General features: G+C 41.0%; 1 protein-coding gene across 1 annotated transcript in view; it reads right to left on the bottom strand.

Moving 5' to 3' along the window:
* Positions 1-15,482: 15,482 nt before the first annotated feature.
* The window catches only part of Pkhd1l1 (PKHD1 like 1), a 125,948-nt gene continuing 124,031 nt past the window's right edge, over positions 15,483-17,399 (bottom strand). The window contains exon 78 of the mRNA XM_057792175.1: positions 15,483-15,595. Coding sequence (XP_057648158.1) covers positions 15,483-15,595 — 113 coding nt within the window. The remainder of the gene's footprint in view (positions 15,596-17,399) is intronic.

The raw sequence follows: 17,399 nt of genomic DNA, 5'->3' as shown, positions 1-17,399 counted from the left end.
CCTTCGCCAGAAAACCCGCCCCGGACCCCGGATCCGCCCAGGCTCCGCCCTACTCCCCGCCCAGGCCCCACCTCCCCTCCCAGACCCCGCCCTATTCTCCGCCTAGTCCCCGCCTCCAAGGCGGAGCTACGTGCTGTCTCCAGGCTCTCCCTTCCACACCCCGCCCCAGGTCTCTTCTGGTCCAATAAGGGGATAGGATGCTTCTTTGACGTAGAAGCCGCAAGCCAATGGGCGTAGAGGGCGTGACTAGCGCAGCAGCGATAAGGAAGCTTGAGCTTTAGCCTTTTGTTGTTGATAGAGGTAGTTGTTGGTTTCCCCGATTTATTTATTTATTTACTTGCTTATTTATTTGTTTGTTTGTTTATTTATTTATTTATTTTGGTCGTGGAGCGATTGGGCTTGTGCCAAGTTGTCCTCCTTTCCCCGGTATAGATGAGTGTCTCACCCGTGACCTGTCTGTCCCCTTTCTGCTCCATCCGTAAAAACCTGCCCGCCAGGACCAAGGGGAAGCTGAGTCTACATTAGGAAGCATTGGAGGAGTTCCTCTGTCTCAGAACGGACTAGGACAGACTCCAGTTATTGCAGCACCTGAGACGTTTACAAGTCTCTTCCAGGATTTAGCCTGCTCGACTTAGTTCAGTTTTTAACTGGAAGTAAAGGAGCATTTCCTCTAAGTTCCTTCGTTATATCCTGGCCTGCATCAGGGCTAGGCATTTTATCAAGCTCCTGTTCTTTTGTGGTTCTCTCTTGGAATAGGATATTTTTGTGTTGTTTATTTTTGTTTTGTTTTTACTTTTTATTGTACATATTCATTGAACATGTTACTGTGTCCCATAAAAAATGCTTTCACATAAGGATAAATTGTATCTTGAACCCCCACTACACCACCCCCTTTTTTCCTTCTACCTCCCATAGACACTTGTTTCCCTAGAGTCTACAGCCTAGACAGTTTCCTTGTACTTATTTATGAGTTTCCATGCTGTCTTCTATCTTGTATGCTAGTAAACCCTACAGCAACTGTTCTCAAGCCGTGGGTGTGAGCCCTTTAAGGCTTGAACAACCCTTAATAGTACAAAATTACAGTTATGAATAGCAACAAAAATGATTTTATGGTTAGGGTCACCTCAACATGAGCTGTATTAAAGGGTCACAGCTTTAGAAAGGTTGAGAACCAGTTAGAGTTTATGACTGTATTGGACTAGGAACCCTTAAGCTACTGTTGGAAAGTGGCTGGTGTGTGTGTGTGTGTGTGTGTGTGTGTATGATATATCCAAAAGCTGAAAACAGTTTTTTTTTCAAATTGTTTCTCAACTAGTCTTTTTCTTCATATACCAAGATTTCCTGAGTAAATCAGGAGCATGGGAGTCACGAGAGAGGGTAGAAGGAGATGGGGAGGAAGAGGGAGGAGCAGAGAAAAAAGTATAGCTCAATAAAAACAATTTTTAAAAGAATTGGGGAAAAGTGACAACTGCCTTTGTTCTCCCACCATGATTTCTGTTATCTGTCACTTAACTTCCAGCATTCTGCCCACCCTCCTCCCTGCAATCTGCTCCACACTTTTATTAGTAATTTCGTGTGTTTTCTTTTTTTGTTTGTTTGTTTGTTTGTTTTTCGAGACAGGGTTTCTCTGTGTAACAGGCCTACATGTCCTGGAACTAACTCTTGTAGACCAGACTGGCATCAGACTCACAGAGATCCTCCTGCCTCTGCCTCTCAAGTGCTGGGATTAAAGGCATTCACCACCACCACCCAGCATATTTTATTTTCTTTATCTGTCTTTGAGAGTCTTACTGGTCTTGAACTTAAGCCCCTCCTGCCTCAGCCTCCATGGTATTCTGGAATGACTAACATGTACCACCAATCCAAAACAACAATTTAGTATGCTTACCCTGCAAGGAGGAAGAAAGTGAATTTAGCATTCTAGGTAAACATGGATTTAATCTCTTAATCTGAATTTCCTTTTAAGTGAATTTACTGCTTACAAAACTTTTCGTGAAGTCTGGTACATACAAGCAATCATAGATTATAGCCATTCAACACTTGACCAATTTAAAGAAGTCCCCTGCAGTCTGCTAAACAGGTATCCTAACTGTAATCTCTTCTATTGTACAAATTCCGATAATCTATCATTTCCAATATTTTTTGAATTTCCAAAATTCAATAATTCTGACATGAGGTTTTTTTCCCAAGATAGAGTTTCCCTGTGTAGCCCTATAGATCAGGTTGGCCTTGAACTCAGAGATCCATCTGCCTTTGCCTGCCAAGTGCTGGGACTAAAGGTGTGCACCACCACTAGGCTGTTTTATCTTTTTAAGTTTATTACTTACACCTTTGTTACAAATTACTTATTATATCCCATGTTAATTTCTTCCTTTTCATGATTTTTTTTCTCTTTTAATTTGTCACTTCCGATTAAAAGGAAGGAGGGCACACACTTCTGTAGAAAACCTGGTGACTGGGTACATCATTGCTTCACAACATAGAGCGATAGAAAAGCAATGGTACTGGCTGGCTAGTTTTATGTCAATTTGACATGAGCTAGAATTATCAAAGAGGGCACCTCAATTTCATTGAAAATAAAAATGACATACTAACATAGGACTGTTGTCAAGTTCATGGGGACATTCTCCTAATTAATGATTCTGTGAAGAGATTCAACCAATTGTAGGTGGGGCCACCTCTGGACTGGTGGCTCTAACTTCCATAAGAAAACAGGTTGAGCAAGTCACGTGGAGATAGCCAGTAAGCAGCTTTCCTCCATAACATTTGCATCAGCTCCTGCCTCTAGATCCCTACCTGTTTTCAGTTCCTGTCATTGCTTCCGACAGTGATGATGGGTGATTTGACGCAAGCCCAATAAACTTGTTCCTCCCAGAGCTGCTTTGGTCACATGTTTCATCACGGCCAAGAGAACCCTGACCAAGACAACCAAACAAAAGATTGAAAACTGAATTTCCTTTTAAAACGCCGATAAGAGAATATTTTAAATCTTCTTGGTGATCCCACAGGTCAGCACTTCAGGATCCCTCCTGGAATACGGGTGTGAGTTCAAGCAAGTCTGGGGAATGAAGACACGCCTCACCTTTAGGATGTCTCTAGCCTTTCCCTGCACGGGGGAATCCGCCTCTGTCTGGACTGAGACACCTTGACTTAGCCAAGGGTGTTTTTTACAGTTTTCCATATTTGCACTTAAGCAAGTTGATTTCCATATTCTCAAAACAATTTGACTGGGCTGCCAAATGCAAATACCCAATTCAGGAATTTTCCAAATAAGTTTCTTTTTCTTTTCTTTTCTTTTCCTTTTGGTTTTTGTTTTGTTTTGTTTTGTTGTTTTTCGAGACAGGGTTCTCTGTAGCTTTGGAGCCTGTCCTGGAACTAGCTCTTGTAGACCAGGCTGGCCTTAAACTCACAAAGATCTTCCTGCCTCTGCCTCCCAAGTGCTGGGATTAAAGGCGTGTGCCACCACCGCCCGGCCCCAAATAAGTTTTTCATGTGCTTTGTACCCTTGGAAAACTCTCAGAGAAGATTCACATAGAGGGCAGCAAGAGAAAAAAAAGTAATCGAGAAACAAATGACTTATTAGGGCTAAATCTTAGCACTTTGGAGTCAGACCCTCAATCAGAGAGCACTTTTAAGTTTGCAACTTCAAGTCTTGTCCTGGGACGGGGGAGGATGATGTAAAATAGGAAGAACAAAAGAGATTTTCAGATTCTAGGTGGAAAGGGCAATAAAACAGCCCACTAAAATTACTGTAAGAAAACACTCAATAGCGTAACTGTTACTAATTGTAACTTTTCCTGATTGTAACTGTTACTGATTTGTAACTTTTCCTGATTGTAACTGTTACTGATTTGTAACTTTTCCTGATTGTAACTGTTACTGATTTGTAACTTTTCCTGATTGTAACTTTTCCTGATTGTAACTTTTCCTGATTGTAACTGTTACTGATTTGTAACTTTTCCTGATTGTAACTGTTACTGATTTGTAACTTTTCCTGATTGTAACTGTTACTGATTTGTAACTTTTCCTGATTGTAACTGTTACTGATTGTAACTTTTCCTGATTGTAACTGTTACTGATTGTAACTTTTCCTGATTGTAACTGTTACTGATAGTAATTGTAGGTGAATGACATTTTCTATACTGCCTTTCTCAGTGGGGTCTAGTTCATCCTGCCTGTTCTGTGCATAAAATATTTGCCCATTTTAAAGCTGCTGACCATCCTCCTCCTCATTTAATTCAGGCTCCCTTTGGGAGGGTCTTCATTGTTTAGGTTCTCCAGCTGTGTGACTGAGTCTTCTGCACTAACCCTGTTCAGTGTTTGACTAATTTCTGGCTTTTCACCAAAGGATACCTCTTTTTTTGTTTTTTGTTTTGTTTTGTTTTGTTTTAATTTAAACCAACTGATGAAACTTGAATGTTAGTAGAGTTTTATTAATGAGCAGCTGTTCACAGTTGGATACAGATAATGAAGTCACATCCATTTTCTGATCAGGCAAGACTTGCAGCTCATAGTACTGAGTGAGAGTGTGAACAGACGTTTGAAAGCATAGACTTTTTGATAATTTTAGTAGATTGTTTTTATTGGCCTGGCTACTACAGAATTTTACTTGCTTTCAAAATAATTAACGTCAATATTCTGGAAATTTAAATGCTTTTAAATATCTAAAATCACTATGTCTTAATTAGGGTTAATGGTTTAATAAATATACTGAACAGTCTAAAGCATCTTTTAAAAACAACTTCAGACCTATTAAATAAAAATTAACTTTCTATGAAGCACTTAGATTTTTTTTAAAAAAAATATTTATTTATTATGTATACAATATTCTGTCTGTATGCCTGCAGGCCAGAAGAGGGCACCAGACCCCATTACAGATGGCGTGTGAGACACCATGTGGTTGCTGGGAATTGAACTCGGGATCTTTGGAAGAACAGACAATGATCTTAACCTCTGAGCCATCTCTCCAGCCCCCTAGATGGTTTCTACCAGTATATAACAACCAATAGTAATCAATTGCTTAAAACAAGAGGACCGGTGATCTAAGAAGAATTGTTTGAGTTAGTCAAGTTTCTTTAGAAGGGGCTTGGATAAAAGTTTAGAAAGATAACACATTTTGTTTAATTTTCTTTCTACTAGAAATAGATTAAAGAGAAAGGGGGGGATAAGTTCTCACCCTGTGTCTAGGGTCATGGTTTGGTGACTTAACACCATTCTGCTCTTCCCACATTTATCTACTACAAGGTGGTTTAAGTAATCTTGATCTGAGTATGATATGGAGATGCAAGGCCTTTTATCATCTCGAAATGCAAATGTGTCATCGTACAACATGAGATACTAGTGTGATTTGTCTTGTATGTGGGTTGCAAACTTGACAATAGTGCGAACTTACAGTGAAAGACTCTACCCTTCAGATACCGTAGTGCAAGCTGGCCATGACAGCTATGACCTTCAACAACGCTGAGGCTCGGTTTTTATATCTGCAATACTAGGTTAATAAAACCTTCCTTGTGGATTTATTTTGCAAACTAAAGGTCATAATGTAAGCAGAAACGTGTTAGAAGCAGCAGTAAAAATTGGTACCGATTTTCAGGTAGCCGCTTTTCATCTCCTCGTCCAGAACGATTTCGAGCTCACGACTGGAAATGCTGCCTCCAAGCAAAACAAAGGAGGCTTTTTTTTCCATCATCAGCAATGGACATATTTGCCAGTAGCATGTTATTTAAAAAGGAAAAGGAATAAGATTATTAAGAGTTGAAGCTGGAGCTCGAAATTAACTCCTTCGAGTCTTGGGCCTTCGTGGTAAGGAGAGAGTTAATGAGCAGAAGTCGGAACTGAAGTGCCACAGGGCTCCTCTTGGTTCCGCAGACTTCTGGTTACTACTCAAAACTTCATCTATGCCCAGTTCAGTCCATTCTGCCCTCACCCCATCGTTTCAGCACAAGTAAACACCCTATGACTATTTGGTTGGAAGCATCACCCCAGGCCCTGGCACACCCTATACCCAAGGAGTCTGGGTTGTTTGGTGAAAGGTTTTTATGGCCCAACAAACCTCTCCACTGATGCAATTATTCAAATCAGACCAAATCAAACCGAATTAGAAAAGCCCAGGTTTAATGGATGCCAGCGCTTCCAGGTGGCCTTCCAGGCCCCCAGGGATGAAGACTGGAAGGAGAACCGAACTGGGAAAACCTCATGTTCGGTCTCTGGGGGTCAGTTTAAATAGCCTGTGGGAGTGGTCTTGAGCATCTCTAGGGAGGGGTCATCGTTTGGCAGGCTTTCTCAGATGTGGATTCTGGACTGGGGCAACTTGGGGGGGGGCGGGGCGGGGGGGCTTGGGATGGAACTTTCCACTCAAACATTCCAGACTCCTTGGATATAAGGGTGCCAGGGGCTGGGGTGACACTTTCAACCAAAGATCACAGTCCCTTTGGGTACAGGGACATCAGCAGCTGCAGTGAGGCTTCCAACCAAACATTTGGGTGGAAAGTTCCATTCCAAGCCCCCTCACCTGGGAGTTGCCTCAGTCCAGACTCCACCTCTGAGAATGACCCCTCCCCAGAGATGCTCAAGACCACTCCCACAGGATATTTAAACTGTCCCCCAAAGGACAAACATATAGTTTCCTGGTCTTCCTTCCCCATCTCCTCTCTGAGGGCCTAGAAGGCCACTCAGGAGCATTAGTATCCATTAAACCTGAGCTTTTTCTAATTCAGTTTGATTTGGTCTGATTTGGATTATTGCACAGGTGGAGAGGTTTATTGGGCCGTTAAAGCTTTTCTGTAATATGTTCTAAGTTTTGTTTGTGCCCTGTATGCCAGCTCAGTACTTTACTGTATGCTTATTATAAATAGGTTGTAGGTGCAGACTTCATGATTTGAACTTTATATTCTTTAAAATAAATAGATTCAGTTACCTTTGTCTATCAGTTCACATTTTTTTGGGGGGGGGAGGTTTTGTCTTAATAGTTGCGATTTAAAGTCAAAATTTATTTCTAACTGTTGTTTTGGATCTCCTGGCCACACCACTGGCTCTTGAAAATATCATATTAGCAATTCCGGTCAAATGTTTGTTTAGGTGTTACAGTTCCTGAGAAGTCCCACAGAAAGACCACCAGTCACATATGCAACCAACAAGCCTATTTATTTTGAGAGCAAAAAATACCTGCATACAGGGGTGCCAACATGGTGACCCAGAGAGAAGCTTATGGGCTCCTTTAAAGCAATATTAGAGGAATTCCAAGATAAGGATCAGCTAGTCTGGGCCCTGCTTGGTGGGTTTAGACTCAAGGTTTATGGGTTGCTACAGGATTGTTTGGTGGCTTAGTGGTTAGGAACTCTTAGCAGTAGTGTGCGAGAAGCTGTCTGTAGTTGTCTGGTTTTTGCTTTTATTCTTTTTACTCTTTGGGGCTCTTTGCTCTTTTGTTCTTTAAGGGGCCCACCACCCAGCTCCCAAATAAATCACACAGAGGTTTATTCTTTCTTATAAATTTCTGGCCTTAGCTTGGCTTGTTTCTTGCCAGCTTTTTTTTTTTTTTTTTTTTTTTTAACTTAACTACCTTTTGCCGCTGGGCTTTTCCCTTTTCTTACTTCTGCGTATCTTGCTTTCACTCTTACTCCATGACTTGCTGTGTGGCTGGTCCCTGACTCCTCTCCTTGTTCTCTTCTTGCTCCTCCCCCCTTCCAGATTTTTACTTCTATTTATTCTCTGCCTGCCAGCCTCACCTATCCTTTCTCCTGCCTGGTTTTGGCGGTTCAGCTCTTTATTAGACTATCAAGTGTTTTAGACAAGCAAAGAATCACAGCTTCACAGAGTTAAATGAATATAGAATAAATAAAATCAACACACCTTAAAATAACATTCTACAAGCATTATCTTTAGCTGTCTTGAGCTTGCATAAGGCTGTGGGGGTACTTACTGATGATTGCCCCTGAGTTATGGTCTTTCCAAGAACTGCTTATTTAATTTCAATAAACCAAAACTGAGGCCTATTCTCTGGCAGGGCTATTAGGAGCCTGTCATGGCAGTGGTTTGGCTCCTTGGTTCTTTCACTAGGTATACTATATATTTACTATGGTAAAGCTATTTATCTCATATTATAATAAATATTAAAAATGAAATTAAATCTTTTATCAGTGAGAATTAAGTTCAGGTTGTAATCACACAAGAAATACTAAAAATTTTAAGTTGTACATTTTTTCTTAGAAAGAATTTGCATATACAAAGGCTCATCAGTCTAAATACATAAATTTTTCTACAAAAAAAAAGTGAAAATGCTCTTGTCATGTAGCCAGATACAATTGTAATAAATACCTTACCCAAAAGGAATAACTTTCTCTGCTTATAGGCACAGATTCTATTGCCATAACAGCTATAACTATTTGCTCTGTAACTGAGTGTTGATTTTATACCATGCTATTTAAAACATGAGGGCTGTAAGTCAGGATGAAGTACAGTTTCTGGAATAATTTGGAAGCATTTTTTTTATCTGGAAAATATATAGTGCAAGAAATTTTTCATTATTCTGTCTATTACTTAATTTACTTAGAGATTTCTTCCAATTTAAAGATACACAGTGTGTCAAATCCTCATATAACCCTGAACCAGAAGGAACTAGTCAACAAAGTCAGCACTCATGGGCAAATAGTGTTCCTGGCAGTGCAGTTTCCATAAGTATTCAACCATTGATTCATAATAATGGAGCTACTTAATATATTATGTCCTATGAATGGGATACCAAGCATCCAAGCACTTACTGCTTGTCTTCTGGAAGGCACTTTCCTTAGATATTACACAATTTATATAATGACCGTCTAGAAAGAAGTCAGAATAAATAAATGGTAGAGTTTCTTTCACTGGGAAATTGATGTTCTTGGTATTTGTAGCCCACATGAGCAAGCTGAAAACACCCACTGATGAGTCTGAACTCTACAGATAAGAGTCCCCTGACTATCCACAGAATGGGTCAAATCAAGGTATAGGTTTTTCTGATTCGGATGGTATGGATAATGTCTTGGTTTGGGTTACTATTGCTATGATGAAACAGCATGACAAAAAGCAAGCTGGCAGAGGAAAGGACTTATTTGGTATATGCTTCCACATCCATAGCCCATCACTAAAGGAAGTCAGGAGAGGAACTCAAACAGAGCAGGAACCTGAAGGCAAGAGCCGATGAAGAGGCAATGGAGGGTTGCTACTTATGGGATTGTTCCCCATGGCTCACTCAGCCTCCTTTCTTATGGAAACTGAGACCACCAGCCCAGGGGTGGCCCTACCCACAGTGGCCTAGGATCTCCCACATCAATCACTAATTAAGAAAATGCTCTTCAGGCTTGCCTACAGCCCAGTCTTAATTGAGGTTAAATAGGCTAGGTTTCTCTAGCCTATGTCAAGTTGACATAAAGTTAGCCAGAACAGTTTATTGGAAAAAATTATATAGCATAGCTCAGAGAGACAAAAGTTGCATGTTCATATGTTTCTCCCGGCTTTAAAAATCTTTTGTTTTCTGCGTTTAATTTGGAGTACATTTGGAAGCTAGGAAAATAGAAAGGGGCCATTTGTCATACTGTATTAAGGAAACAGAGATAGAATATAGGTCAGACAAAAATTGAGATGGGGGGATTCTGGGGGCAGAAAGTTTAAAGCAGAGAGAGAATGCCATTTGAGAAACAAAGAAGATGGAGGGGCAGGTGACCAATTAATATTCACTCAAGTCAAAGTGAATGGACTCCAGTTATCCTGCCTTAGCCTCTCACTTTATTGAGGTTACAAAAGATACTGGTACAAATGAACTGGGTAAGGCCCTGGTTGTCTGTAGAGACTAGAAGACTAGATGTGTTATAAGATCTCCTAAAAGGGCGGCAACCTTATGAGATCATTTCCTTACCCTCTGAGGGTCGTCAGGCACTCACTGAATTCCTCAATGAGCTCCATCAGGCTTCTTTGGTGAGATATAATCCTAACATTCCAATCCAAGGCTGGATATTATTAGCGAAAAAGACCATGCCGGCTGCCATTGTTCAGCAGTCACTAGAATGGGTAGACACCACCCAGGGGGCACTCCCAGAGTGTGCTCTCTAGTCGATCAAATAGCTGATACCATCACAAAAATCAGGACACATCCCTTCAACATTATGGAAAAAAATCCCTCTAAATTAATAATTCCATCCAAAATTAAGGATTTAGAATGGCAGCCAGACATTGTTCTCGATTGAGCCTCACCCTGGGGGGATTTCTGGGGACCCTGGACACCCACTTTGGGGAGTCCTGGTTAGTGAAGCTATATCACTACACTGGAGAGTCCCCTTAGTCTTTTTCTTCTAGGCCGCTGACCCAAACACTCATTGTTTGCACAGATGGTGGGAAGAATGGGATCACCTTCGTAGTTTTCCCTGCGGGGGTGGGGGGCGAGACAAAGATTACCAAATTCTCCCTTCTGGAGGATCCACTCAATATAAGGAAATGACGGCCATATATATTGCCCTAAAAGAGGTCCTCCAGGCAGTAATCATGTTAACTCTTCTCCCATAGATCAAGGTCCAGCCCCCCACCAACCACAGGTGACGTGGATCCTGTTTGAGCAATGGTTTAGGAGGGATCCTAAACCAAACTTCTCAGATGATGACACCCTGGATGTGGTGGCCTGACCTGATGTTTGACCTCTGTGATTTGGCGTGTGGGAGCTGGGACATGGTGGGAGACCTGAATGCAGAGGCTTTCAGGGTGCTCCCTACCCCAGGCATCTTACCCTAGTGAGTCTGAGTGTTCTCATGTCCTTAGGAGACATGCCCTCCTGCAGACACCCTTTTATGTCTGCCCAAGAAGCAACCGGACTGCTTCTGCTATTAGAAACTGTGGGGCAGCTCCTGATTACTATTGTTCTTCCCGGGGAATATGAGCAGACTGGGCTGGATGTAATTAGAAAAGACAGAGACTGCATTACGTTATTTACGAAAGTCTTTGGATTCCTCAGCAAGGGTAACCTTACAAAATAGGAGAGGCTTGGACTTGCTGTTTATGGAACAGAGAGAAATTTGCAAGACACTTAGGGAAGAATGTTGCTTCTATGCGGGTCATTCCGGGATAGTTACAAGAACCCTAGATGAGTTAAGAAAAGATATTGATTCATTTAAGACAAGGACCTTGTATGAGACCTGGTTTAATTGGTCCCCATGGTTTACCACATTCATCTCTTCCCTAATTGGGCTGATGGCTATTTGTTTATTGATCTGTCTTTTCACCCCATGCATTCTCCAAAGGCTTGAAAAAGGCATCCCAAAAACAGATACAACAGGAACAACTCATGGCCCTTCAAGTACATTATGATAGGCTCGATACATCTCATCCCATGGATGAACTCTCAATTTGTATCCAGACTGAAACTCCAGGTAGGGGTGGTCCTGACCCATACTCTCTCCCCGGTGGGCTATTTTGGCTTGGTGACCGGAGTAGAGGGTGGGATATAAAACAAATGGGGGAGATGTTGGCCCAAAATTATCTCAGGACTTGTACCTCGAGGCCTGCAGGACAGAGAAAAGCCTGGCTCGAGTTTGAGGGAACCGAGTGAGGATGAGACAGAAAAATCTAGGTAGATGCCCCTCCAGCCAGAGGGAGGGCTTGACTGTCTCTCATTGGCTGAAGGTACCCCCATATCACATGATGCCACTTAGCCTATATAATAAGCTGATGCTCTCAGTAATAAACGAAGTTCGTGCTTCGACTTGACTCCCTATTGTGTCTTGATTGTCCTGCATTGTGGGGATGCAGAATGGGTGGGTAGCCCGCTCACCTTTCCCTGGGGAATAAGGAGGCTAAGGAGGCCTAGCAATTGGGCATGGAAAACTCAACTGTGGGAAAGTTCATTCTCCAGGTTGGGGATCCTGGCTGCAAAAAAATAGAGAGAGCAGGCTGAACACTAGCATGCCTTCATTCTTTTCTGTTTCCTATCAGTGCAATGTGATTCTTGTTTTGATTTCACAACATGAGGTGCAGGATCCTTGAACCATGAGAAAACAAATGAAAACACTTTTCTCTCGGAAGCTGCTTCTGTCAGAATGTTTTATTCCAGCGACAGAAGAGTTGGTGAAGACAAGACTCAAAACCAGGTGAGCCCTGTGGCCATCATTGCAGAGATTCCAGAAAGGCTAGTCACAGTGTCACCAGACAAACATTTTATTTGTTATAGGAAACACAGGCAGATACTCTCATTTTCTTCCTATTCCCTGATCATTGCATAGACCACAATGGCAATAATATGATGACCATTTTCTTAGATAGAACAAACCTGGATGCAACTTCTCTTAGACGATATGCTCATGACACAGATAGATCACTTCCTCCACTACATGCGTAGCGTTTTTTTGGTGTCCTCAAACAGGAAGCAATCAGCTCTTCAGCAGACACCAGCTGGGGCTGAGAATTTAATTCAGTTCCAACACCTCCTACCTGGAGATAGCATCGGGTCCCAGGTAAAGACTCAGTTCCCAAGCTGCTCCTTGGACTTTAATGCCAGGGGCGCACACCAGCTTGCAGGTTGTCTTATCAGTGCCTCTGTTTAACTGGATCACCACACCCCCTCCCTGATTTGATTGTATTGTTCGAAAGCTCACAGAATTTATGGAGGCATACACAGACACATTTATTATAAGGGGCATTATAAAGGTATAACGATGACTATCTGAGGTATGAGAAAGACAAAGCACACCTATGTGCTCTCTGGGGCGGCATCATCCAGGGACTTCTGCAAGTTTACCTATTCAGAAATTCTCTGAGACCTGCCTGACTGCTTAAGGTTTTATGGCAATTTTATCTAATACTAGCAGACTGCCTAGGAAAAACCAGCCTGGGATGCCTGTACTGACATTTGGTGTATCTTTGTAATATTGCTTCCTTCTAACTATGGGACAGGACCATCTTTGAGATGGAGGTAGGAACAGTCTTAACTCTCAGACAAATTAGTCTGAGGAAAGTAAGGAAGAACAGAATTCCTGGAACCCACCTTGGGAAAAGAAATTGCATTCTTTGGCTGGTCTTTGGGAGTTATAAGTCAAAAAATGAAAATATAACACACACACACACACAGATGCATGCACACACATGTGCGCCCCCAACACCAACTCCATCCAAACATACATTCATACACACAGAGTGACTTTTCTTCCATCAACTGAATAGAATAGCGAATTCTACTATTTAAACTTATTTTAAGAATTAAAATATCATTATCTAGGGCAAAAAATGTCAAATAAAAAATGATTTAAAAGCAAGAAATTCAAAAGAAAATAGGAGGCTAATATACGAATTGAGACATATGAATTGGCATTGCCTATGGATTTCTAAAAGCTGACTAAATATAAAAAGTAGAGATTAAATTGTGATTTTTTTTCCATTATCTATTATGGGAAAGTAATATGATAATTTTAGAAAACTCTTAAAAAAAAACAAACATTCAACAGCTAGGACAGTTAAATTAGTAGCTTTTAACAAGTCTGTGGCAAAAAAGAAAGCTTTTAGAAATCCTTTTTACTGCCAAGTATCATATTATAAAACCTCTTGATTAAATGTCTACAGAAAAAAAAACCTGACAAAAAATTTCCAGTGGATGAAACTAAAACTCAGAAAAAGAGCTACATAGGGTGCCAACTGTGTGGCAAATACCACACACGCATCTCTCCCAGAACCCTAATTTGCCCTAGAGATGGTAAATTACAAATCTCGGGCTTTAATTTTCTATCAGAAATGAGGTACCATGAATGGAAAGTAGAAGGGCCTTAGAACGCCTTAGAACTGGCCTTAGAACGCCTGACTGTACATCTCAGCATGGAACAGAGGTGTGTTTGGCCTCCTCAACTGCATCAGGACCACATTCGGCAGTCTGTCAGAAAGTGACTAAGTGGGTATAAAAGTGTTTAGTTCCTGGGGGATGTCACAAGTATCAACACTATCCTCTCACATGGCAAGTTTGTCATGGAGCTTTCCCATATCTTCTCCAAACCTCTCCCGCAAAGTCTTGACTCCGTCATATTCCAGCTGCGACTGAACTTTTTCCTATTGCTTCTAGTCATGCATTGCTTCCTTGTCCAGTCACCTTCCCTGTCAGGCAGCCCTCCTAGACCATGCTTCTCACTGCTAGACTCTCTCCTCCTCGCTGCCCCCACCCCCTCTCTCTCCCTTTCTTCCTCTCCCCCACCCCCATCTCTCTCACACATACATACACACACAAACACAGACAGAGAAGTTCATACATAGCTCATCCCTGTGCATCAGGATACGCTGCACCATGCAAGTTCTCCCTTCATGACAAGAGATTGCTACCTGTTCTCTGATGGAAGTCTTGGATCACCAACACTTGCACACCTTGACCTTCAGGGACACACATTAGGTTTTCCATGAGCCAAGTGTAAATCCTTTTGTCTTGGCTTGGAATTAGAAGCTGGTGTTTGCTGTCCCCTCTGCTTTGAAATGTGACTTCTAAGCACAGCCATCTCCAAAGATCTGCTCCTGAAAAAAAATCTTGTAATCTTTATGCTTTTAGGTGATTCACTTTGAAACTTGTTAGATATTTGTGCGGTATCTCTCTTTGTACTTTGTCTTAGCCAAAATTTATGTTTTTATATCTGACTGTAGGTGCATCCCTGCGACTAACAGAACAAAGACAATTTTCTCAGGTGTATTGGCAGAAGGTTGCCTCCCTCCCCCAACCTTGTCTCTCTTCCTTTTCACTTCCAAGAATGTCTAACAGTGGTCAAAGGTGAACATATTGGGAGATGGTACCCAGAAAATGGTGTGCAGGAGACAAATGCATGGGCTTCATAGAATTTTATCAACTATCCCAAATTCATTTTGAGCTTCATCTGCACCTGCCACAAAAAAATGTCTGCCATGCCTTTATTGGGCATTCCACCAAGTTAATCAGTCCCTTTAAAATTTTCTGAGGACAAGTTAAATTTTAATAGTCTGAAGGCTTTGGGTAACTTTATTAATCTGTGCCTTTCTGCATTCTCCAGTTTATCACTCTGGAAAATAAGAGTTTTTGTTTGGTTGGTTTATATATTTTATTTTATTTTATTTTATTCTGTTGATCTCTGGAATCAGAACACACACTCAGTAGAGATAGTTTTGAATGGGAATGAAGACTAAGTGGAAACTAAAAATTCTGATAGCCAATTTTAGGGACACTAAGAAAACTCTTCTTCCTTTTGGGATTCCCAGAATACCTGCAGATCTGAAAGCGAGTGTTCAGCCTGCTGAAGGTCCAGAACAATCTTACCACCAAGACTGACAGAAAGTTCAACGACTTCATCCTTTGGAAACTTGAGCTTTGTGAAGGATACAAAAATAAACTAACCAGGAAAAATTAGTTTATTTTGTTTGCCTGTTTTGTTTTTGAGAGAGCCGCACTATGGAGATAGCCGCACCATGGAGCCTAGCGTGCCTGAACTCACTGTGAGGAGGCTTCTGCCTCTGACTCCTCAACACTAGGATTAAAGGCCTGAGCCACTATACCTCACTCCTTCAACTCCTTCAAGGACTCTCTGCTTTGATGGTACTTGGAGGTGGATGGGAGGTGGTGTATTTGCTTCCAAATGTGAGATTCCTAAAATTTTTAATGAAATAAGAACGTACAAGTTTAAGGAATCAACAGAAACTTATATTTTGAAGAAATCTGAAATTTTGGATTAAATATAATGATTACATGTCAAATATTATAAAAATACTAAAAGACTTTAGCATCTTTTCATTGAAAATGCTGTGGGCTTTTTCCTGTTGAGTAGCAAAATAGTTCATACATAAGCAGTTTTTATAGTTTTGTTTTTAGCCTGTTCTTCAGCACGGCACTTCAGTTGCTTCCTGTAAAATGACAATAATACATTTTTTTTTAAAAAAAGGAGCAATAACATACAGTACATTTAAAAGTATGTGCCATTAATTTTAACTTTTAAAATATTTCATGGTTTGACTAACAAGGTAAAAGTAACAAAATCATTGCAAAATTTATAAAATTTTTATTACCATCAATAATTTTTTTTTGGTGGAAATGTATTTAGAGTTGCAATTCATATACATTTTCACAAATCTCTGGACATCTTTTTTGTGTGATGTTAACAGCCATTGGTAATCAGTATTTAGGTCTGATTCTAGGGGTTACTTCCACTCTTGTTTTATGGTTTCCTGTCTTCTGTCTACCTTGGGCTGGTTTTGGTTTTGCTCTGGGTCTTTTTCAATTTTTCAACTTGCCTTTTTCTGGGTTTTACAAGTTTCCAGGTTGAATATATGCTACTTTTATAATGAAACAAAAGCCAGTAAATATTACATGTGTACTAATGACCAATTTCCTAAGTTATTTTGATTATGTTTCTTTATACACATTTAACCAAAAACCTCTGGGCCATTGGCTCCTATAGGAGATTTCTCAGGGTGTCTTCCTTGATCAAACCTGATTTTTTCTTAACCCAGAATGAATCTACAGCCTCTTTCTTTCCGTGGAAACAAAATCAAAACCTCTTCTTCTAATTAACATATATTTTGACTTAAATTTTGAAGTCAAGGCATTTTCAAAATCTATATGTTGGACTAATTGAGCACAGTCACGACCTGCAAAGCCAGGCAGGGGAGCTGACTTCCTCTGACTTCCCTGAGTGTTCTATTACAGTTTTCTCCAAGATTAAAACAATCCATCCTTCCGTGAAGCTCCTTAAGCAGGAAGGTAAACAGTTCCAAATAAAATAGCTTCAGGAAGTACCTGAAACTGACCAGACTCTCTAGGCCCTCTTTCCCAGCATGTAAACAAGTCAAACTGCTGAGACTCACTCTCAGACAAGCCAAAGTGCAAAGAGTGAGACCAGGCCAGCACCCTGGAAGAAACAGAAGCCGCCAAAGCTGCCTGTAGAGTCACTGAGGACACTCCTCAACCCAACAAGGTGCCTGCAACTTAGAATAATCAGAAACGGTTTGCAGGAACCTCTGGTCCTGTTTGGTCATGCTATCAAAGGCATCATTGCATATGTTCAGAGAAACAGCATTGGGGCCCCTTGCACAGAACAGCCCTAGACCTCTCAATGTATTACGGGAATTGATTTTTTTTTTTAATCTTAATTACAAATGTTTACTTAATAGCAAAGCAGAAGCCATTGACAGATTTTCGCATTTGGAAAAATTCCTGGACAAGACTCGGTAACTATATAACTTACTAATGATTTGAAAAATAGTATTTCCAGCCGGGCGGTGGTGGCGCACGCCTTTAATCCCAGCACTCGGGAGGCAGAGGCAGGTGGATCTCTGTGAGTTCGAGGCCAGCCTGGTCTACAAGAGCTAGTTCCAGGACAGGCTCCAAAGCTACAGAGAAACCCTGTCTCGAAAAACTTAAAAAAAAAAAAAAAAAGAAAAAGAAAAAGAAAAAA

This window comes from Chionomys nivalis, chromosome 17 (assembly GCF_950005125.1).
Source record: "Chionomys nivalis chromosome 17, mChiNiv1.1, whole genome shotgun sequence".
NCBI lineage: Eukaryota > Metazoa > Chordata > Mammalia > Rodentia > Cricetidae > Chionomys > Chionomys nivalis.
The sequence above is the reverse complement of the archived record's forward strand: the minus strand, read 5'-3'. Positions and strand labels throughout refer to the sequence as shown.